This window comes from Panthera uncia, chromosome F2, assembly GCF_023721935.1.
Source record: "Panthera uncia isolate 11264 chromosome F2, Puncia_PCG_1.0, whole genome shotgun sequence".
Classification (NCBI taxonomy): Eukaryota; Metazoa; Chordata; class Mammalia; order Carnivora; family Felidae; genus Panthera; species Panthera uncia.
Genome location: NC_064812.1, coordinates 4,664,281 through 4,687,981, shown reverse-complemented (window position 1 = coordinate 4,687,981; position 23,701 = coordinate 4,664,281). Strand labels below are relative to the sequence as shown.

The following is a 23,701-nucleotide window of genomic DNA, read 5'->3' as shown; positions in this document are numbered from 1 at the left end:
CACTGTCAGTGCAGAGCCCTATGAGAAGCTCAAACCCAAGAAAACGGACATCATGACCTGAGCCAAAATCGAGACTCACATGCTCAACCGACTGAGCCACCCAGGTGCCCCCTAAGAGTGCTGCCTTCTAAGCCCACCCCCCCCAACACACACACTTCCATCATCTTCCATATTAATGTACTCTAAAATGGAAACCATGCAAATCCTCAATTGTGCTAATGTTTTCATGTGTTTCCAGAAATGCATCAGACCCCGAGCCTGGAAAAGGCTCAGTACAGACAATGCATCCCACTCGCTACCTGTAGGCACGGCCTCTCCCAAGCCACACTGGGGAGCTGAATGTCCTAGAGATCCCCGGAAGAGGAAAGCTCAGGCCCTTCTCGCCATCCCCCTCGAGTGTCCTAGAACCCCAATGATCAGAGCAGCCTTTGGTCTTAACCAAGGTCATTCTCCCGTGGGAAAAAAAACCCTTCTAGTTCCATTCTCAGGCATGGATGAAAGGCGTAAAATACAGGAGCAAAATGAAATGTGCAGAGAGAAAATGTGCAGGGCTTCAGATAATCGCATTCAACCGAGGCTCTGGGGCCTGCCACAGGTCCTCTCCATGCCTCAGTCTCCCTCTAAACGAGAGCATCATTTTTCAAACTGTAGGTCGCAGCCCATTGGTGAGTCATGACATCTAGTTAGTGGACTGTGATGACCATTAAAAAATAAATAAATAAAACAGAAGAGTAAATGTTACGGGGCGTTGTGTGTGGTCAGGATAAATGTCAAATCACCCAATGTTTCCTGTTCTGTATTTACATACGCACTCTCTGAGTCACAAAGAAACTGTACTTCTTGCCGTGGATCATGGTCAAAAACGTTTAAGTCGCTGGATGAGAGGATGTCTAAGGTTGCTGACATTGTCCCCTCCAGGCCTTGTGTCTTACTTACATGGCTGTCAGGATGAACTGAGCAGGCGAACGTGAAAATGGCTCAGGTAGGGGGTGTCTGTGTGCAGGGACAGGCACTGCACCCGGCTGCCCTTGGACCCCGCTCCCCATCCACCCCCAGACTCAGCACCAACCAACTGGACAAGGGCAGCTGCGGACCTTATTTTAAAATCAGTGCAATATACTTCTTCATGCATGGAACCTTCCACCTCCTCGGGTTCCCAAATCGGAAGCATGTGGCACAGACGTGATAAAAAGGAAGTGCTTGACAAGCATATGTTAGTCTGCGAGTGGTGACTGCCTGGGTGATTGAAGGGATGAATGGATGGATCAATTAACCAATCAGTTAAGACATGAACTTGTGCTGGACGAGTAATTCTCAGACCACGGTGAATCAGCTGGCTCTTGGAAGGGCAGGATGATGCCCCGAGTTTTGCCGAAACCAGCCTTCCCCCTGGCTGTGTCCCCTCCTCACTGTGACCCTGCACGGATGGGCACATGGAAAAGGCTTCCGCCAAAATGGACAAAACAGAGCTGCCCCAATGGGGGGTATGACGGTGCATCGCCCCGGAGCTGGCTCACGCACCCTCACCCACCCTCTTGTGCATCGGCAGATGGCCTGGCCCCAGTCCCCCTGCCGCCCCCCAGAACACAATGATTCATCTCAGGCCTTAAGGGGTTTGGTTCACAGGCAGGCGGACACTGGACATAAGAACAGAATTATCATGCAGGGCCGAAGAGGAAACTCAGATTTATTGAGCACCTGTCAGGTACACACACACACACACACACACACACACACACACACACACAATGCGCTTTATTTCCGAGGCAGAACCCTGGAGGCACAGATGTCCCACCCCCGGCCAGCCCACCGTCCGGAAATCACGGCAGTGGCCACCGGACCCCCTTACTTTACAATTCAAGTGAGTGGAACCAACACTGAGGAGCCGGAAGGAGTCCCGTCCACGGCTTCACATCGGCTTTCCGGTCTTCGGCCCCCACGCAGGATCCCAAGGAGCCTTTGTCAAGTCAAGTGCCGTGATTTTGCGTCCTCGAGCCTGAAGCACTGAGGTGGCCGTGTCTGCTCCCTAAGGACCGAGCCTGTGGTCTCCAAGTGCACTTCCCCGCGGGAGGGGAGAACGTCCTTCGTGTCTGCACGCTCTTTCTCCTGCTTCACGTGTCTCTCCCGGGCATGGCGGAGAAGGGAAGCCCACTGCCGTAACTTTCCTAGTTTCCTTGTGAGGAAAGAGGTAAATCTGGCAAATGTCTGGTCAGGGTGTCATAGCACCAAGAGTCTCCTCAAGATGGGCAGGTCCACTCCAGACGGGGGCTGTCGGAAGAACCCAGAAACAACCCGCTGCCCCACAATCAAGTTCTCCCAGCTTCGGAGGAGAGGGGAAAACTCGTGGAGCATCATTACATGAAATAATAATAACAATAATAATAATAATAAACAATAATAATATTAATAATAATCTGACCGACCGGCAGCATCTCTTGGTTTTAATAATGTTGAGGTCTTTCAAGAAAATAAGACAAAACAAATGATAAAAGCAAGACAAAAAAAAAGAAAAAGAGAAAAGAAAACACGTGACTGTAATGTTTCAAGACCTCTGGCTTCTTATCAGGCTTTGAGTTCAAGTTTCAGAAATTCAGTGCCACCTCCTGGCATTCCGGAATCTTCTAGGGGCCCTTCACATTCCCTGGCCGGGCAGCGAGGCTGGCGAAGTAGGCACACTGGGAGGGGTCACACTGGCCAGGGGGCCCCGGCGGGCCTGGGGGGCCAGGGTGTCCCGCTGGTCCCGTCTCCCCTTGAGGGCCGGGGGCCCCGGGGAGCCCATCTTTAGCATAGCCAGGTTCCCCGGGCTGACCTGGTCCAAGGAGAGAAAGAAACAGAAGGTGTTCAGGACCCTTCTGGGGCTCACGACCCCTGCTCCCACTGCTTCCATTCAGTGTGAACCGAGGACCAGAAACATGCCCAGAGAAAATGCCCCATGGGCTGAGAAGTCGCCTGGGGTAGAGTAATCCATGTGGACACCACAAAGCAGGGCCCCTGAATATGCAGGACAGGGGGTGGCTTTGTTTGGACTGGGGCAGCAATCAGGGTGCTGCTGGAGAGGAAGAGAAGGGTGGATGGGGGGCAGGGACATGAGGCGGATGAGAAACACGGCTTTCTATGCTCTTGCGTGGTTCTAGGAGATGAATCTCAATTGTCATCCCTCCTAGTTAACCATCATCCCCAATTCCCAGTATCTATTACCCAGGATCCAACTTGTCCCAGATATTCTGCAGTTTCTGGGCTTTATCTGTAGGTTAAATGTGAGCGGCATATTTGGACTATGTTAACCTATTCTGTAAGTCATGGTCCAAGAAAACATAAATAGGATGCAACCAACTGACAGCCCAAAACTTAGGCTCAGAAATATTACCTATGGCACAAGTTCTATTCTTCTGTGTGTTAAGCATTATAATTTCACAAATAATCAGCCTATCTCCCTTTTTGCTTTGGCCACTGGGAAGCTCACTGCTAAGTGTTATAGCTAATCCTATTACCTCCTAAGTCATCATGTTAGAAAACCTGAGTCTTCCTATAAAAGAGACAAAAAGTAGATTTTCCCCTTAAATAGATCTTTAGACATTTCATGATCTCTAAAATTCATGAATGCCTTGGGAGTAGGTATTTAGTCTATAGCCCTGCCTAGACCAAGCTTGAGACCAGAAGTGTCATTAACGCCTTCAGCCAGGACCACTTGAGTACAGTCATTATCTCAACCTCACGCTGGTACAATTATTTCCCCTTTCTAAACGGTCTCTGCTCTACCTTTTGATCTTTATTTGGAATTGCCTTATTTAAAAACTATTCTTAATATTATAAGCTATTGGAAAGTAGGCAAGCTGTCAACAATTAAGGCTGACGATGTATTTTCAGTTGTCTTCTCTAATGAGAGTGGCAACACATGTCCAGTGCAGGAAATTCGGAAAATCGAGAAGACCTAAATACTAAATACTAAAATTAAAATTACCTGTGGGCCTCATATTCAGAAATGACCTCGGGTGAGCGTGTAAACTAGATGTGAATAAAAACGGGAACTTGGGCGAGGTGGATTTCGGCAAGAATTCAGTCTCATTTCTGCCACCTTCTACGGATACCTCTCATGTCGGGCCACGACGCTGCCGTGCGGCAGAGATCTCCCCACGTGGCCACTGAGCGGGACGGCCGAGCTGTCCAGGTTGTCAAACGGCAAGCCCCGTGTCCCAGGAAGGCAGACCCCCCCGCAAGCCGGGCCTGCTGCCCAACCTGCCGGTTGGCCCCAAAGTACATTCTGAGAGTTGGTAATGGGGTGGCAACACGTGCCAGCGAGTTTAGAAAATGCTGCCGTGAGCAAAATTAACATCATGTGTTCATAGTGAGGCAGCAGGAGGAGTTCACGCGCACTGGGAAGGATTAAGGGGGCTCGCGGTTCCCGGTGCTGCCCGGGCTTTTGTAACCCCAACTCCGTTTTCTTCAGGGTCGTTTCATACGACAAGCCTCAAAAACTCATGGGATATACTACAGTTTTTTCAGCAAGAAGCTGGGCTTTTAGAAAGATCTCATAAAAACAAATCAGCGTTCCTGTCCCCTCTCTGTTGAACCCGGCCTCTCTCTGCAGACGTCCCTGGGGAGCCGGGGCGTCTCCGTCCATGGTGGAGGGCTACCGGCCACCCACCCCAGACTCCGGGCACTCTCCCTACCTGGGATGCCCGGCGGCCCCATCTCCCCTCGGAGGCCAACTCCAGGTGCACCCGGGTCTCCTTTGGCTCCTCGCTCACCTGTGGGAGAAACACGCGCCTTAGGTGGTGGAGACCCGTGACGAGGGCACAGGCAGGGAGCCGCACCGTGCAGCGGGTGCGGGGTCAGCCCACGGCCACTGCAGCCTTCCGCCCCAGCCCCCCTCGCTCTCACGCGCTCCACACTTGGGACTCCAAACTCCCCCACGCTCACTCACATACACTCACTTTCCAATGCACCCTCAGCTACACATAAAATGTGTTCACGCACATAACTGCCCAATTACGTACACACGTAGGCGCATTTGCGCATATTGTGGCAAATATATACGTACATTCGTATACACATAAGGACTCACTCAAACACCAGCACCCGGATGTACACAGCCACACGCCCTATATATACACAGGTCCATGCGGCCGCACGCCCTCTCTGTATATACACGCCCATTGGGGCCCCTGTGCGCATCCCTCTCCTATGCAGGCACACGTCCACCTACATCCACTTGAGCATGCCTGCCCTGCCTTGTGTTGTAACAGTGTTTCACCTGAACCTGTAGGAACTGGGTGATAACAGTAAACAAACCCAATACTCTGGACCCTACAGGCATTTGCTAACACAGATCTACCCTCACGAAGCTTGAAATCCAGTAAAAGATGAAACAGGGTACAGAGAACATTCTAAAGGAAGCAGAATGTGTTAAGGACCATCATAGCAATTTACAAGCACAACAGAAGTTCAGAAGAGGGGGGGTCCCTTCCCCCTGGGAGGAAACTCAAGATTATATTTGAGTTAATACTGTACAGATTTGATTATATGCTCTCAACTTTTTTTTTTTCATCATTCATTTTTTTTTGCTGTGTTGTTTCCAGAAATGTCTTTATGCAACATATTTTCTTTTGCAAACTAAAAATATTTTGCTAGTTCATGGAGACTTGAGACCGTTCTTATTTATTGTTGTAATTTACCACATTTGGTCTGTCTTCTGTCAGAGTCTGATGTTTTCTATGCTATATGCTTTCTTGTTGACTTTATCTCATGTATTTTGTTTTATGAACCCAAAGAGATAGGACTTGAACACAAATTTAACAAAAAGACTTTTCAGTAGGAGAAACATTATAGGGAATGAACGAATGAATGAATGAATGAATGAACGAACGAACGAATGAAGAATTAGTAAGGAACTAGCAGGTGGAAAGAGGAGGATGTTAGGGGCCATGTCGCTATACCCCAGTGGCAACAGAAATCCTGTGTTTTTTGCACCCCCCGCCCACCCCTCCTCCACCTCGTGCTCACCCCTCCCCAGAGAGCAGTGAATCATCAGGTTGATGGTCTGGCTTTGGTTCTCCCTCTTGCTTTCCCACCTGCCTGCCTGCAAAGAGAGTGCGTTCCAGCTGGCTTGCCCCCATGCACTAAGGGGGACAGGTGCCACCCCCTGGAGGAGAGACCTGCTGTTGTCCAGAGGGCCCATGCCCAGATGAGATTTCTGTCTGAGAGCAGGAGAGGTAGCAGCCTTTCAAGCCACAGCTCCAAGCCACTTTGTTCAATTCTAAAGCTGGCGTCCAACGCCCCATGTGCCTGGAGACTGCAGTTCTGACCTCAGTTAGCTCTACCCTGGGAGGGGGCAAGAGGGCATTTTGCAATACCCCCTGCAGCTAGAGCAGGGGAGAAGGAGACAACAAGGAAGTTGGGAGGGAGCCGGTTCGATCTTCCTGGCGGGAGCATAATTTTCCAAAAATGTCAAGTATGAAAATATTACGTGATGCCCAAACCCAGGGTGTTACCGAGCTGCAGGGGGAGGAGAGGGGATAGATTAAGCACATTTGGCCGGAGTGCGGTTCCTTCCCAGCCCTCCTCCATGTGAAGCACGGCTCCTCAGGGTCCCCACTCACCTTTGGGACCTATTGGTCCAGACGGCCCTTCCAGACCCCCCTGTCCGGGCCGCCCTGGCTCGCCCATGGGGCCTGCCCTTCCTGGAAGCCCATCTTTTCCAGGGGGCCCCGGGGGCCCAGGTCTGCCTTGAGAGGACTTCATCTGTGCCGGGGGCCTCTGGGCCAGGAGGTAGGCAAGTTTGGCTGCAGAGGAGGGAGAACAGAGATGTTCAGGACGGAGGGTGATGGACAGAACATGAGCTGGCAATTCACCATGAAGTTCAGAACCAAGGAGACCAGCACAGAAGGCCAACAACATAAGCCAGAGCATAGCAATGCAGCCAACACGGGCTCTGGGCCTCGGGCAAGCTACCTAACCTCTCTGAGCCTGCTCGTCCTTGTTAGGAAAATGGAAGCAATGAAGTAACACCTACCCCACCAGCTGGGTGTGAGGATGGGGACAAGATGTAAGGCATTAAGACTGTGCTCTGGGGACGCTGGTGTCTCCGAACAGGGCGGGACTGCCAGTGCTGACAGTCCCCACAGCAGGTGGAGTTGTAATAATTGTCAGCTGGGGAAATGGAGGCTGGCGGTGGGACTTAAGTGGCTCACACAAAGCCACTTAAGCGATTTAGTGACTTATCCGAGTAAATTTCTCATCGATAAACTGAAGGGCTGGACGTGATGTTGTCTAGGATCCTTACACGTTTAAAATGTTAAGATTACAGAATTGGTTAAAAAACAAAAACAAAAACCCAGAGGGGAGCGCCTGGGTAGCTCAGTTGGTTAAGTGTCCAACTTCCGCTCAGGTCATGATCTCGTGCTCTGTGAGTTTGAGCCCCATGTCAGGTTCTGTGCTTAGAGCTCGGAGCCTGGAGCCTGCTTCAGATTCTGTGTCTTCCTTTCTCTCTGCCCCTCCCCTGCTCATGCTCTGTCTCTCAAAAATGAATAAATGTTAGAAACAAAGCAAAAACAAAAACAGAGTTCTAACGGCTTTCCACCGCAGTGGGGACACAGTGCCCATCTGATGGCCACTGAGAGAGTCAAACATGGTCAGGCCTGAGCCCTTCTTCTTGCAGGTGGGTGACAGAACCCAGAGAGGCTGGGGGGGTCACCCGAGCCCCCGGAATTTGGGTGGTAAAACCAGGGCAGAATTGGGGTCTTCTGAGAGCCCTGGGACCGTCTTCCCACAACCCACTGTCCTCCCACAGCACACGAGGTGGCAGGTGGGGTACGGTCTGGTCTGAGACCCGAGCAAACGGGCTTAAGTTCTCTGAGCCTTGATCTCCTCATCCTTAAAGTGGACTTGACGCTTCCTCTTCAAAAGGCTGTTTGGAAGAAAGGACTCTGCCCAGGAGATGCTCCATCTGGACTTTTCCCAAATAGGTCTTGTCTCTGTTCTTGGGCTGGAAACTCCCCAAGGGCAGAGGCCAGTTCTGCCACTGGTAAATCTAACACCCAGAAAGCAGAGCTCAGAGATGCCCACATGGGAGACCTCAGGATGTGACCTGCCCAGTGGTCACACTGGGTTCCTTTCTGGAACCCACGGCCCCACCCAAACCCCTGTCCCCTGCCATCTGCCCCAGGTAATCGTGTTTGGCTCCCCTGCGTGTGGAGAGGGACCATGCTCGCCCGGATACTCTGTGTGGCCTGGGATGGGCAGCATTTCGTCCAACACCCTGTCCCCACACCCAACCCAGAGTCTGACATATGCTGGGCGCAAGTAACTCTCTGACACACGAGCATGTGAACGAATATGCCTTCCTGTTTCATCCATCTGGGTCTGGGAAGAGTTATAGATGTCTGACCTTCCCTATCATAGGTTGTCAACGACTTTCCTCTCCTAACAGCTTCCAGGACAGAGGGAAGTGGGAGAAGGTGGTGCTTAAGAGAAGGGATTTTGCAGCAAAGGCTGCCTGCACAGCTCAGACGCTTACCAGATGTTCCGCTTCCGGTAAGTTACTCAGCATCTCTGCTCCTAACGATCAAACATGCTTCCTGACCTTTGGGAGGCTTCCGTGAGTTACCCTGTGAGTGCTTAGGACACCACCTGACCTACGGCAGGCCCCGCAGGCTGGCATTACTACTACTAGCTTCCGACCTTGCTCCCTCCCGGAGCACCTGCTGTGTGCCGGGCTCATGCAAGACTGGGATTTCACAATAAGTCCACTACAGTAGGATTAAAAGGAGTCTAGTGCCTTGAAAGCACTGTGTGTCCCTGCTCCCTTCGGGACCGAACGCACAGGATGTATGGCCGACGGTGGTAGAGCTGGTTCTGTGGATGGTGAGTTTCCCTCACGAGAGGCGTTAAAGCGAGGTAAAGCCAGGCTCCGAGAGGGGTCTGTGGGTCTAGGGCCTGCACGGCGTTCCTCTGGTTTCTGCATGGTTTCTACATGTGAGCTGCTCTCCTAGAGCCTTTTCCAAACCGGGTTGCAGAGGTCCTGAAGGGTGAAGGAGGGACTGCTTCCCGGACCCTCAAGAGGCCTTTACGTGGCCAGCCGTGGTCAGCTACTCACTTTCCAGCTGTTTCTCAAGCTCTTCTTGGATGAGCCGCCGCAGGGTGTCCATGGAAGGAGACTCCCCCTGGAAGGGACGGGAGGTGGGGTTACTTACCTTCCCCGTGAACTCCTGCCACCCAGACCCCTGGTGGCTCCGGAATCCAGGAGGCACAGACAACGCGTAGCACGTTTTCCTGGTCCAACCCTTATCACTCCCAGAACTGGCTCCCTTCCCCTTGGCCACGCAGGCGGCCTCCTCCCATCTTGTACAGTCACCCGAGGCCTCTGCTGGCACTCTCTCTCTCTGTCCTTCCCGCTCCTTATCTGGAACGTCTTCTGCAGAAGCCATCTCCCCAGCACCAGACCTGAGAGGTTCTGGCCCCAAATCTCTCCCTGCCAAAGTCCCGTCTACTTCCAGACCAGCTCGCGGGCTGCCTCCTGCATGGATTCATATTCAATTTCCCTCACCAGCCGCTTGGCCACTCTTGGGTCTGGTTTTCCTTGCTCTGTTCACCTTGGCCCTACCCACGTGCCTGACAATCCTGATTTGGGTTCAAAGAAGCTGAGTCTATGGGCCAGGGGAGCAGAGCACACCCTGGGCTCACAGGGTGACATGTGATTCTTAGAGGAATCTGTAAGAGCAGTCCTCACACCATGCCCGCTGGATCAGGGCAGTGTCCACCCTCAGGGCGAGGGTCTCCCTGCACTCGTATCTGCAGCCCCAGCACCTGGCATGGAGGTGCCCAGTAGGACCATGACTTGGATTCCACTTCATATTCTCGGTGTTCTTTCCTGGTCAATCTTATATGCCGGTCCCAGGACTTCCATTGCTACGCAGGGCAGCAGGACCAGGAGTATTCAGCAAGGGCTTTGGAAGCTTCCCCCCGCCGCCCCCCGTGCCCTGCAGTCCCCCTCCTGGACTTGACTGAGAGCCCAGCTTCTGGCTGCCCCAGACCACCGGGCAGTGACAGAACCATAGAGGGTCAGAGCTGGCAGGGACACTGGCGGTCACCTGAGCCTGTGCTCTGAGGACAGGAGGGCCCCCAGGGGACCACAGGGCTGCAGAGGGGGGAAGGTGAGGTCACCTCAACCAGGAACCCCCCTCCCCCCACAACCACGTACACCAGGGTAGCTCTGCTTTTTTTTCTCTGTAGCCCATGTGTGCTCATGGTACAGGTTTGTGTAAAACGAGAGTTCTGCCACTAGAATAAAACGTGTTTCAAGAAAAAACACTGCTCTAAATAAGCCTGTCCTTTCATGTTTGGGAAAAGTAAGACCCAGAAGGGAAGTGAGTGCCCCAGATAGGGAGAAAAGAGGAATGACAGACCCAGGCATCGGCCGGATCGGCAAGCCCTCCGCATCCCATGGGGATGCTCATATGGATAAGAGCTGGTGCGCTTTTTAGTCGACTTTTACACTGGGTCCCGGGGAAGACTGGTGCCGGAGCCTGAAGAAGTCAGGCCTGAGGACTCACTGCATGGAGCAGAGGGTGGAGGAGGAGAGGGACTATACTCTCCAGCACTCCCTGCACTGTGCACACTATCTCACTTAATCGTCACAACAAACCAGTCAGGAGACCGTCTCCTTCCCACCTTGGGCAGATGCGGATGGGCAGGCCCAGATGGGGGGGGATCTAGAACCTGGTCCCTCTGATGGTCACACACCTCACCACCATCTCCCAAGTGTAAGGCAACATCAGCATCCTTACCCTCAGTCCCGGAAATCCTGGCTGTCCCGGAGGCCCCGGGGGCCCGGCCAGTCCATTCTCCCCAGGTGGTCCTTGGGGGCCCCTCAGGCCTGTGTGGCCTTTGTGACCGGGGATTCCAGGGTCCCCAGGCTGGCCCTTCCCACCAGGGGGTCCTTTGTCACCTTTGTTCCCGGGGTCTCCCTAGAGGGAAGAAGCATGTCAGTGAGCAGAGGACTGGCAGGTATACCCAGCACAGACAGGCGTGTGCAGCTGTAGGGGGCTCCCTCATCCCCCATCCTGGGGCGCTGGATGGGAGACCTCAGTCCTCGCATGCCTGTGTCTCAGGTAAGGACACGGTAAGGACACGGGCTCCAGAGACAAAGCCACCTGTCTCAGTCACACAGGTAGTCTGCAGAGAACAAGAGGAGAGATCTGATTTCCAATCACAGTGCGTGTGGTTCCATCTGCCTGTTGAGCCTGACTCCCGGGGGTACGGGCCACTTCCGCTGGTCTGCTGTCAGCCGCACAGACACAGCTACTCTTTAGATGGAGGAGCCCCACTTGCAGGTGACTTCCTGCTATTCTTAGTTTTGCTGGACCCACATGGGATGACACTGACCGGGACGCTCTGCTCCCATCCCTGACCCAGACTTCGAAGCCCTGGATCGGTGATTTGGGAGCCATGGCGACCACGGGACCATCCAGTCCTCTGCCCATGTGCAAGTGTGGGTCTGACCGGCAAGTCCCGCGTGTTGGTGTGTCTGAAAATAGGTGGCCACTTCGACGAGCTCAGGGTTTACCAGGACTCCACTGCTGCAGGAAGCAACACAGGGAAAGAGGGGGAGCAAGATGGCAGCTGGAAATGGGACGTGGCTATGGACGTGGCCCAGAGCCAAGGAAAAGAAGACTACAGGTACAAAACTATCTCCAACATGGATGCTCCAATGAGAAACAAAAGAGCCAAATGATGGACAAAGTCTGATATGTTCCAGGGGGTTAACGAAAGGCAGATGCGTATTTATCACACACATACCCACAGGGCTGGAACATGAAAGAAAATGTCCAGTGATGGACCCTGGGAAAGGGGACGGGGGCCATAAAAGACCCTGCTTTTCACTGCAGCCACGTTTTTGCAATTTGCAATGGTTAACTATATGTCCCTAATGCTTTTTCAACAGTAACAAAAGAATGGTGAATTTCAAATTAATTCAGCCAGATCCGAGGGGCAGGCCTGACTTAAGGGCATGATGCATTTCATGGGGATGTTGTCGGGTTGGCGATCAGGGGTCAGTGAGAGTCCCAGGGCTTCGTGCACCTGAATGCCAAGGCCATATCCCAGCTGCGGTACAGCATTTCCTATTCATTAAATGTCTCAATATCACTTTGCAGGGGGAGGACTCGTCCCAGATTTCAAACGTTCCCAGGAGGGCAAAGGATTGGCAATGTTCCACTCAACCACTTAACAGGGAGAAGGCAATTCTCCATTTATTGATTAGGTATCAGAGAAGAGATTTGCAGTCTGAACTCCCTGGCTGCCAGCCAAATCTCAGGCCACCCCTGGCAGCCTTAGGTCCCGGGGACACTTGTATGACACTGGTGTGGGGGACTGTCAATGCCTCCTCAGCCACAGCCGCATTCCCTGCTCCCATCCTTAGGAACCAACAGCCATAGCACAGAGGAATCCAGTCGCTCGGAAGGAAGGAGGGAGAGAGATCCAGCGGGGGTTCAGTCTCTGACATTCTCAGCTGCTATCGTTCTATCTCCTCCAGCCTACAGGAGAAACCCAACTCCTCACCTACCCAAACTGCAAAGAAAGCAGTGATAAATTCTCTGCAGGACCATGGAAAACAAGCCGGGGGTGGGGTGTGGGGTGCAACATCCACATCGTGCAACAGTGTGACAGTGTGACTGCTGACCAAATGGAGGGCTGTGGGCAAATGAGATGTTTGATTCCTCTAAAGAGGACAGAAGTTGTCATGAGTACGAAAACACCTCCTTCCCACACTGGCATTTCTGGTGAAAAAAAAAAAAAAAACCCAAACAACAACAACAACAACAACAAAAACCCACAACCAAACCCCAAAAAACTTTCCCTGTTGTTTTTTGGAGGAATGAAATGGAAAGAGAGGCTTTGTGAGGGTAGCACCAAGGCGACTCATTATGGGAAAATCTGTTCCCTTGTCACCTCCAGTGACAAATCTGGCTCCTGGAAAATTGGCACTTTGGGAGCTGAGCACGTCATGCACACAGGCTCTCGTCCGGGGTGAGAGGGAAATCTGTCAAAGTCTCAGAACACTTGCGTTTGAATTTGTAATTGTGATGATTTTACTCCTTAAAATAACATCCAAAAAAAAAAAAAGGAAAGGAAAAATAACAACATTCACTACAACAATCTCTTTGTGGGCCAGGGATTTTCCAGGGGGCAGCGGGCCGGCAAGCTCTCCAGGCTTGGCTGTTGTTGGCTGACCACCTTGGACAAGGTCCCCGTGCCCCCTTGCAAAGGTCACATTCAGTAACTACCTCCCTCACTTACCCTTTCTCCTTTGGGTCCTGGCTCTCCAGGCTTCCCGGGGGTGCCCTGCAATGAGTCCAAAGGACGAGGGTGACTTAATCAGGGCCACCCACTGGCAACCCTGTGCCGAGCACAAGGGGTGCCGGGGAAGTCAGCAGCCCCCCCCAAGAGCCCCTCTCTGTCCAGACTTTGTAGGTATAACTTCCTTCCCTCCTCCGCTCCTGCCGAGACCCACGAGGCACCGACAGCACCAGCCCCTGCCCGGCACCTTTAGGATTCCTCCTCTGCCCTTTTCTGGGACAGACCCTCTCACCAAACACGCCCAGGAGGCCCTGCAGGATGTGGGCTTCCGTAAGTGCTCACTGCCCCTGTGGCCGGGCTGCCCTGCCTCCCGCTGATCCAAAGAACTTCTGTGACTGCCCACCGCAGGGAGCATGTGGTCCCGCTGCCTCCTGGCCCCTGCAGCCCATCTTCCTGCTGCCTGCAGCATACCCCCCTCTGCCATGCTCACAAGGTCTGTGCCCCCTCCCCCCCCATTTATATGCTGAAGCCATAATCCCCAGTGTGACGATTATAAGGTGGGGCCTCCACGAGCTATTTAGGTTTAGATAAGGTCTCGAGGGTGGCCCCATGATGGAAATGGGGAAATGGGCACAGGGACCAGGTAGCCAGCTGGTGTAATTAGGGAAGGGTGGAACACAATCTGTCAACAACCCTGATCCTGGACTTCCCGGCCACCAGAACCATGAGAAATGTCTTTCTCAGCCACGCAGTCCAGGGTAATGGTGTGGTGGCCAAGCTGACCAATCACTATCCCTCTTTCTAGGATAAATCCCACATGGCCTTCAGGCCTCCCCTCCAAGAAGCCCTCCCTGATCGCCCAGCACTTAGGTAGGGACCCCACACCCCTCCGGGAGGGCAGTCACTTTGGGGCCGGTGGTGGGGTACACAGCCTCGTGGTCCTCACTGCTAGGACACTCCCTCCTTGCTTCTGCGACCCTCTGTGGCTGGGATCTCTCTCTACCCCACTTTGCCCCCAGCCCCTCTGCCGCCTCCCTTGCAAAGCCCTCCGGACAGTGTCCGCCTGCATGCATGGGTTCCCTTGTCACCAGCTGACGCTTAACTGCCACTGCCCCCACATGAGGTGACAGGGGGCGTTCCCCTGGGACCACAAGCACTTGGAAGGCAGGTCCTGTGCTTATCCACCTCCGGACTCCACTGTGTCCCTGCAAACCCTGCTGTGCACTCTGTTCAAGAATACAAACTCCAGGGCTTGAAGCAGGGGGCAGTCGGCCTGGGGCTCATGCCCTGTCTCCTAATGCAGGGACAGAAGGGGTCTGCAGAGAAGGAAGGAAGTAGAATACTCTGCAGCTCCTCTGAGATGGGGTCACACCTGTCACGTCAGCCCCGGCACGCGGGTGCACCTGTAGCCCTCGACTTGTGCAGAGAGAAGAGCAAGTCACAGCCCTGTTCTCACGGGGCTCGCGGCTCAGCTGACCGCCAGATGGGGGCACAGCTTACACACAGGGCAGACCCATTTATTTCTCTAATAGAAATATGAAAAGATGCTTCGGGAACCCCGGGAGAAGTGCATGACTGTGTGTTGGGAGGCTTGGCGCCTTGAAGGACACATAAAACCTAACAGGCAGAGGTATAGGGATGGGCCCTGTAGGTGGAGGGAGGAGTGAAGACTAAGCCTTGGAGACAGGACTGGGGCCGTGGCGTGCACAGGGCAGAGGAGGCAGGAGCTCACACTGGAGAGAGCGTGGGGTCGGCTCAGGGCAGAACTCAGGGCCTGCTCAGAGGCCGGACTCATTCCCATAGGCAACAGGGAGCCAGAGAGAGTCGCGGAGCAGCTCTGAAGTGCGAGCTGGGGCCATTTCCCCTGCGCTCGATCTAGGCAGCAGGAAGAAACAGGGATCGGAGAGCAAGCACTATGCCCATGAATGGACAGCACGGCTAGGGCGGAGGCAGAGGCTGCGACACACTAAGCCGTTCGATCTGGCTTTAAGGAAGCTGCCTGCTTCCCTCCCTGAGCTAGGAGAGGAACCCTCAGGCTCAGAGTGAACATGGCTGTCCCCCGACGCAGGGCGTGCGCGGGCTGGGAAATGGACACGCCAGCAGCTGTAGAAACTCCTTTCTCTGTGTTCCTTCCGTCTTCGGTTCCTCATCACGTATTTTTGCCGCCTGCTCTTCGCCGGGCTCCTGGGCCAACAGAGCAGGGTGCTAGGACACAGCACAGTGGGGTGTCACTGTGTCCCGGTGGCCGAGGAAAAATCCACACAGGCAACGTTTTGGCACAGACCTCAGGCTCATCAAGACCAGGCATGCAAAGGAGTAGGAGAGTGAGGAGGGGCGTGGTAAGGGCTTCTGGAAAAGGGCCCCGGTGTGCATGAGAGCCCTTGGCAAAGAACTTGGCAGGTTTGAGGGGCTGAAGGGCAGAGCTCCTGGGGGTCAGACTCAGAGGGGAGCTGGTGGAGCCAGGCCACCTAGCTTCCAGCAAGGGCAGGAGAGGGCGGAGCGGGGGCCAGCCTGGGAGGCGACATGGTCCTGTGTGTGCTCTGCAAAGGGGCTGCGGGCGGGAGGCGGCTGTGGGGTGGGGAGGGCAAAGGCTGGACACGGGGCGGGTGGTGGCGGTGGGTGGTCACTGCGATCGTCCAGGCAGGAGATGGTGGCAGCCTGGACTGGAGTCCTCGCAGAAGGCATGGGGAGAACCGGACAGAGCGGTGGCATTTCGAACTTGCAACCGATAGGATTTACTGACACTGGACACAGAGACGTGTAAGCGAAAGAGGCACCCCGGACCGGCTGCCGAATGGGTGGGTCCCCGTGCACAACTAGATAGGATCTACACAGCGACAGCGGGGCACTGAAGTGAGCGCGGGACCCAGCCGGGCGCCACGAGCCTGTGTGTGTCACTGCCCACGAAGCCGAAGCCGCTCCAGCGTCCCCCACAGGGAAGTGCGGCCAAGGGGAGGCGGTGCACTCAATACTTGCCTCCTTGCCTGGGATGCCCTTCTCGCCTGGCTCCCCCTACAAGACAGAACAAGGTATCAGCAGGCTCTGCAGCGTCAGCACATTGTCTGCAAAGCAGACACTTTCACCCAAGTCATGTTCCAGCAAAGACGACAATCAATGGTCCAGCCGACCAAGGACACCTCTGATAGGGTTCTCTAGTCGGCGAGGGCGGGAGGAGGCACAAACCGCCGCCCCAGAGTGGCAAGGGGAGCCACCGGTTCTGGGCTCCCGTCAACGGGATGGCTGGGACTCCACCAGGAGGGCGTCCGGGATATGGGTTTTACGGAGTGTCCAGCTGTGGTAGGGGATCCTCCTGAGAAGTGGGCTCAGAGTGTAAAATAAGCCAGCAGACACACACTGGGCTCTAGAGTGAGCAGTCTGGGTTCCAATCCTGGCTGCTCCACGTAACTGGCTTTGTGAGCTTGGACAGCCTCCTTATAATTTTCTCGAGTTCTCAGAACTCTGTGCCTCAGTTTCTCCATCTGCACAATGCGAGCAGAGGCTGTACCTTGCCAAAATTTACTCTGCTATCATCATGACTTGAAAGAACCAGGGTTGCAAGTCTAGAAGAACGGGTGCCTGGCAGCGACATGGCTCCCAGGGGGTCAGGAAGGGGATCGGGGAGGCAGCTTGGACCATGAACAGTTGGGCAACAGAGTGAATGGCCTCAAGTAAAAATCAGTGGATGCAGCCATGGAAGGGCTTGGGCTACATGGTAGAAATGGGCAAAAGAGGAGTGGCCACGGGAGCGGCTGGGCTAGCTGGGCGGTAGGGGCATCCTTGGGGGCCAGGATTAAATCGGAGGGGGCGGACAGGAACACGGGTAAGCTTCCTACTCCTGCATGGGACATACACCCTCATGCCGCGGCTGGCAGCCCACGGTGTGGACCGTGGCATGTGGGACGCACCAGGAGCCCGGCTGGAAATGTTTGGATGCCTCAGCATTCTTCTGCCCAGAGACCTGGCAAAGATCACCGGATGGCATCCCTGTATCACACCTTCTAGTCAGGAGGCCTGGACTCAAGGTCCAGCTGGGGCACGGACTGACCACGTGGCCTCAAAAAAAAAAATACCTACATGTTCTGACCCTGCAGCCCAAATTCAACCACCTTTAACATGGTTTCTAACGGTCCTTGAAGTTTTAGGAACGTTATAGCACCACCACCCCAGCCCAACCACCATTAAAGCAGTCTATACCTACGCAGCGGATGCCCTGGGCTGGGCACCGCTGCTGGGCTCTGTGCACCCATCACCTCACCTAATGCTCGCAGGTGTATGCTCTTACATCCCCACTGGAATAATGAGGACACTAAGGCACAGAGGCTATGAGAGCAGCCCAAGGTCCGGTGGTGGAACTGAGACTCCCACGCAGGTGACACGTGAGTGCCTGTTTCAGCCAATGCACACTGCCACCTCGGCACCATGACGTGACCGTGACACGACCTGAGCGGGAGGACCTGAAGACACAGTGGGTGGAAACTCCTACCAGAGCTGGGCACCTGGCCCCCCAGGGAGTTCTCTGCTTACCTGAGGCCCCCGGGGACCCAGAAAGCCGGGGAGTCCCGGGCTGCCGTGGTCTCCTTTGTTTCCCTTCTGGCCCTGCAGAGGGAGGACAGATATCAACGCTGCAAGGTCAAGTGCAGACCCGAGGAGACTCAGAAGCTTCATAACCCCACTGTGTTCTGAGGGGTAGAGACGTCAACAAAGAGAAGAATGGCCCTTTCCGGTATGGGAAGGCAGCCAGTCGGGAGGCTACCCTGTGTCCTGAACAGCGTTGTTGAGGCTGGGGCAAGACAAGAAACATCTCCTCCCAATCAAAGCAACAGAAGCAAAATGGGAGAAAAATGTAACAAAAACACTCTGCTCTGTGTGTGTGTGTGTGTGTGTGTGTGTGTGTGTGTGTGTCTGTGTGTCTGTGTGTATGTCTGTGTGTGGCCCCTCCAAGCCGCCCTTAGTACACTTATTCCCAATAGCACAGCGAGGCTCCTGGTTTGGTAGGATCGCCTCTGGGGAGCAGTTTTGGGGACTCTTTCAGTTCCAGCCCTTCCGGGTAGCCACATGTGTGAGTCAGCTCTTCTGGGGCCAGCTCTGTGCCAGGCACGAAGCCAGACTCATGGCCCAGTCCCATCTCGTCTCACCAGCAGTGACAAGCCTCACACCACGGCTTCTGAGGAACATCAGTCATTCCATTCGCTAAGGAGTTTAAGTTCTTCTAGTGCAGCTGTCCCAGGTCTAACAGAAAGATGAGTCTCCACTGGGGTGACCAGATGCCCGGTTTGCCTGAGCATGATGAGGTTCCCAGGATGCAGGATTCTCTGGGCTAAAACCAGGGAGGCTCCTGGCAAACCAGGACGGACGGGCCACTCTCATTTCCACAATGACGACAGTTAGCCAGCCAACTGGTCTGCCCACTGTCCAGCACAACTGTTGCTTGACTCACCAAGCCCGGGGCGGGTGGGGTGGTGGTTACAAGAAGGCTAGGCTGGGAGGAGACTTGTGGAAAGGATTTGACTCATCTGACCCCTGAATCCATCAGAGAACCATTTTCTCCAGCATGTCTCCCCATCTACTAGACCTAATCCCAAATCCGGTGACCTGGATGCTCCTTCCACTACCCACGGATCCCACCCATTGTTTCTTCCTGCCCTCCCCAGCCCCCACCTCCTTACCACTAGGAATAACCCCTTCAGACAATCTGTCCCATACCTATCCCCACATAACACGCTTACCCTGTCCTTACTCGGGTAACGGTTGGTAGGCCTGACCCTGTTCCTCCATCCTCTAAAAATATGCAGCGTCTAGAGTGCAACCTTATTACACGCTTCTTTAGTCCTAATAGGCTTGTACCTTTGTATGACTGGTACAGAGAACCAAGTGCATAATCACATGCATTTTAGACTTTGAAAGGGGTCCTTCTTGGAGCCTCTCACTTCCAGCCTATTTCTATCATTCAAATACCGTATTTTCCCACTGATGCTTCTAGGGGTAGAGAATAGGCAATCTGTGATGTGAAAGCCATGCCCCTTGCAAAGCTGGCCCTGATGCCACCTTATAGCCGCGGGAGTACTCACAGGGCTTCCTGCAGGGCCAGGGTCTCCTGGAGATCCCGGTGATCCATTCTTACCCTGGTGGAAGAAACACAAGTAATAATCTACCAGGACATCGAGGAACAGGACAGTGGAACAGAGAGACTGCTGGATGTGGAGAACCCGATATCATATGGAGAGCTGTCATGCAGGCCAGCCTGGCTCTCAGTAAGCCACATCATTATTCAGAGGATAGCTCTCAACTTATAAAAGGAGCTTATAACACCTCACTCATAATATTGTAAATGAGTTTGTGGGCATGATAAAGCCTAGGTTGGTGAGTGCTGCCCACAGAACAGGTGTAGTAAATAATCATGACCTCATCCATCCACCCATCTACCCACCCACCCACCCACCCATCCACCCATTCACCCATCCACCTACCCACCCATCCACCTACCCATCCATCCATCCATCCATCCATCCATCCATCCATCCATCCATCCATCCATATATCCATCCACCCACCCACCCATCCACCCACCCAACCATCCACCCATCTACCCATCCACCCATCCACCTACCCACCCATCCACCTACCCATCCATCCATCCACACATCCATCCATCCATCCATCCATCCATCCATCCATCCATCCACCCATCTACCCATCCACCTACCCATCCATCCATCCACCCACCCATCCACCCACCCACCCATCCACCCACCCACCCATCCACCTACCCACCCATTCATCTATCCATCCATCCATCCATCTACCCATCCACCCACCCATGCATCCACCTATCCACCCATCTTCCATCCATCCACCCACCATCCATCCACCCATCCATCCACCCACACCTCCACTCACCCACCACCATCCATCCATCCATCCATCCTTCAGCTCAGAGGCTGTCTTAAGGAAGAACACAAGAGTGCTCAGAACACGGCAGTGCTGTTCTCAGCTTAGGGTGCTTGTCCAGGTGCTAACTGCATTCTACTGTTCCACTAGGGGCACAGTTATATCCAAGAGATGATGATACTGACACAGACAGGAAAAATGGCTGCGCACAATCGTGGAGCCACTAAATTGAAGGTCTGCTCATTCCAGAATCCAGGACTGACCCAAATGATTTTGCATGCTCTGAGTTGGGTATTTTGTGCACACCCAAAATTGTGATAAATACATTGGTAGTGCAAAAGTCAGAAAGTTTAAGAATTCTTCTAGCTATGCCGTTGAGGACCAGACAAATTCCTATTAAGGCTGAAGTTCACAGCTTGGCTTCAGCAGGCTGGGTTGGTCACTGCCTCTGCCCACCACTCTCCTCCGTCTCGGGACCTCCCCCACCAGATGGCTGTGTCTTTATGTGTCTCTCTTCCCTGCTGGGAGCAGCCCAAAGAATAGTGTGTGTCTTGCCCCTCTCTATGCCTGGCATCTAGCATAGTGCCAGACACACAGGGGATACTCTGTGGAATGAATGCACGAAGAACATCCCAGGAAACCACTCTCCGTTGATCCTGTAACCAAAAGGTGCTAACATTCTATAATCTGTGAAGCACGCATCCACCAGTGAGTCAGCTTCAGGGAAACATGTTATAGTAAAAAGAAGCTAACGCTGTCTGAGCCAATGTCCTACACACTGGACTTTGCATGCAGTCACTCGCTGCGCACAACAGATACAAACATTGCCATTCTACAAATGGGGAAACTGAGTCACGGAATGGCTATACAACCTGCCCAAGACAGAAGTGAAGGGGCTGGGATTGGAACCCAGGAAGCTCGGAGCCCAGCCCTGTGTCTCATGAAAGACACGACCTGCTGGTGATCATGATTAAATAGGGTTCACATCTTATGCCTAAGAAGTGCCCATGTGACCACGGATGATTCATGTGGCACAGCTCACATGATCCTTCCAGGAAGCCTGAAGGGTGGATATCTTTATCCCTGTATCACAGATGAGGAAGCCGAGGCACAGAGAAAGCCCAGGATCCGCACAGGACCCCTCCAGGGAATGGGATGTGGTGGCTCCTCCCGGCACCTCCCTCCGCCCACCCACCAACCCATCTGCGTTTTTCTAAAAATATGTGCTTTGGCTCATCCCTATGGTAATTATCTCTCTCCTCCTCCTCCCTCTGGTTTGCAGAGAGGATAAGGGCCAAGACACATTACCATCGGTGCCAACACAGGCGGATGTACTCAGGAGGGGCGGCTCAGGGCAGCCACCTGTCACCTGTCAGGGCGCTGGGGGCCGGGAGGGGCTGGGACCTGGCTCCCTCCTGGGCTGTAGGCCACTCCTCATGCCCCACTTGTCTTGGAAACCACAGCCCCTCCTCTATGCTCCAAACTCCTGTTCTGCGCACCTCCAACCAGGGTGATCTGAGAAGGAAATGTGGCACACACAGGCCCAGGTAGATCTTCAGCTGCAGTCTCTTGAATCAGACTGCCTGAGTCCAAATCCTGGCTCTGCTATTTCCCTGCTGTGTGATCTATGGTGAGTGACTTGACCTCTCTGCCTGTGTTTCTCATCTGGGAGCAGGTCAGAGCCCCGGCCTTGTAGGATTCCAGAGAGCGAATAGGTAAATTCCCATGTGTCCCCAACACTGGGACTGCCAGTATTTCCTGGAAGCTCTCCATAACCACTCCGTGTCTGGTTCAAGGTTGTATGAACCTGCTGAGGTTGCGAGGAATCTTCCCTTCACTCAGGAAGGCCGATCGATTCCAGTTGAGTGAGAAAGAGGTTATCAGAGGGATAACCTAGAACCTCCTCTAATGCATTCAACTAAGTATTTGGCAAACTCTAGTGGTTTATTGTTGGTTACGGAGTCCCTGTGATGGCCACTCAGCACTGATGGTGGCACATTAGAAAAACACAAAGCCACCTCTGGGGACCTCGGGGCTTCCGGGCCAAGGCCCATCTCCTGCATGTGGGTGTAAGGCCCTTGGCATCCTCCCCCGGGGCCTGCTGTCAGCATCTCCCCTCCCCACACCTGTCCCAGAGTACTCGCTCTTCCCCACATGCTGCTTTCCTTTCCCTCTTCCATGCCCCTCAACACACTGGCATTCATCAAGGATGTACAGAATGCCACTTTGTGCCAGGAGACCCTGGAGGGGGCCAGTGCTGGGAATGTTCCGAGGGCTGGACACTGTTCCAGAACTTCACTAATTTAACTACTGGATCTCACAACTTCCCTTCACTTTACAGATAAAGAAGCAGGACCAGAGGGGTTGGGGGGTGATCCTTCTATGGACTCACCCAGTCTGTAAAACAAGATGCAAGCTTAACTCCAGAGCTTGGGTGTGGAAGCTTCAGGATGGCCCGAAGGGGCCCCAGCGGGTGCCTGGGGCTCCAGAGCAGGGTTTCTCCATCTTTCTGCCCTTACATTCCTGCCCCGTGGCCTATTCAGACATTTTCTCCTCATCCCATATGAAAGTTTAACACCACAGCTGTACTGAGTATCTGTTTCTGGTCTGTATGCATACCTAAAGAGTAAAGGGGCTGGGCATCCCAAGCCCTAGGGACTAAGTGTCCCTGGTGAGGAGACCTGCCGGGTGTCAGCTTCCTGGTCCCTGCATATAGGGATGGTGCTGATGCCCCCAGGATCTGCAGGTTGACACCACCAATGGTGGGCGGGGGGTGGACAGCTCAGCTCCCTAACCCAGTGCATGCTGTTGGATGAGCAAATGCCATGTTCCAAAAAGAGGAGAAGAACACGGTCAGACAGTGATCTGAAAATATGAAGTCAGGGCTGGGATGGAAATCCCCAAAGCACCAAATGCCCTGCTCCTGAGCATTGGTGTCGCCCTGTGGCCAGTCCCCCAGCACATGATGTATCCATCACTGCACACAGGGGACATGTGTCCCACTGCTGAAACACCCAGAATAGTAGGGCTCACTGAGCTGCCCGCATCCTGGTCTGACAGCTGTCCTTCATGCCTTTCCTCAGACGCAGGGGATCCAGGACTGGGCGTGGGAGGCACCTGGCCACTTTGCATCCCCCGGGCTTCAGACTTAGTGTAGAAAGGGGGATGTGAGTCACTGTGGCCCCACCAGGCAAGAAAGAGGCGCCCCTTGGTGAGTTCCAAAAAGATGTGGCATTCAAATGCCTAAGACCTGTCCCAGGTGCGTCCGGTAGGATTCTGAGGACAAAGAACATGGCCATGGCCGTGGTAGGTGCAGAGCATTGGATTTGGTGTCAGAAAGTCTTGGGTTTAAGTCTTGTCTACAGCTCTTACCAGCTGTGTAACCGGGACCCAGGAAGCCCACGTATACCTATGCTACAGGCTATTCACTCATCTACTCCATACTCCTCCAAAATTTACACACGCACACATACACCATGCAAAGAAGCAAACTGCAAAGATAAAGTGTCGTGTAACA

The 23,701-nt window shown here is 53.8% G+C and overlaps 1 protein-coding gene across 1 annotated transcript in view; it reads right to left on the bottom strand.

Annotated features, from left to right (window-relative positions):
• Positions 1–1,674: 1,674 nt before the first annotated feature.
• Positions 1,675–23,701, bottom strand: part of COL22A1 (collagen type XXII alpha 1 chain) — a 237,546-nt gene continuing 215,519 nt past the window's right edge. Inside the window, exons 55-63 of the mRNA XM_049632862.1 lie at positions 19,365–19,418; positions 17,821–17,892; positions 16,273–16,308; positions 13,297–13,341; positions 10,785–10,964; positions 9,095–9,161; positions 6,600–6,782; positions 4,671–4,748; positions 1,675–2,809 (exon numbers count right to left, since the gene is read on the bottom strand). Of these exons, the coding sequence (XP_049488819.1) occupies positions 2,622–2,809; positions 4,671–4,748; positions 6,600–6,782; positions 9,095–9,161; positions 10,785–10,964; positions 13,297–13,341; positions 16,273–16,308; positions 17,821–17,892; positions 19,365–19,418 (903 nt within the window). The 3' untranslated portion in view covers positions 1,675–2,621. The remainder of the gene's footprint in view (positions 2,810–4,670; positions 4,749–6,599; positions 6,783–9,094; positions 9,162–10,784; positions 10,965–13,296; positions 13,342–16,272; positions 16,309–17,820; positions 17,893–19,364; positions 19,419–23,701) is intronic.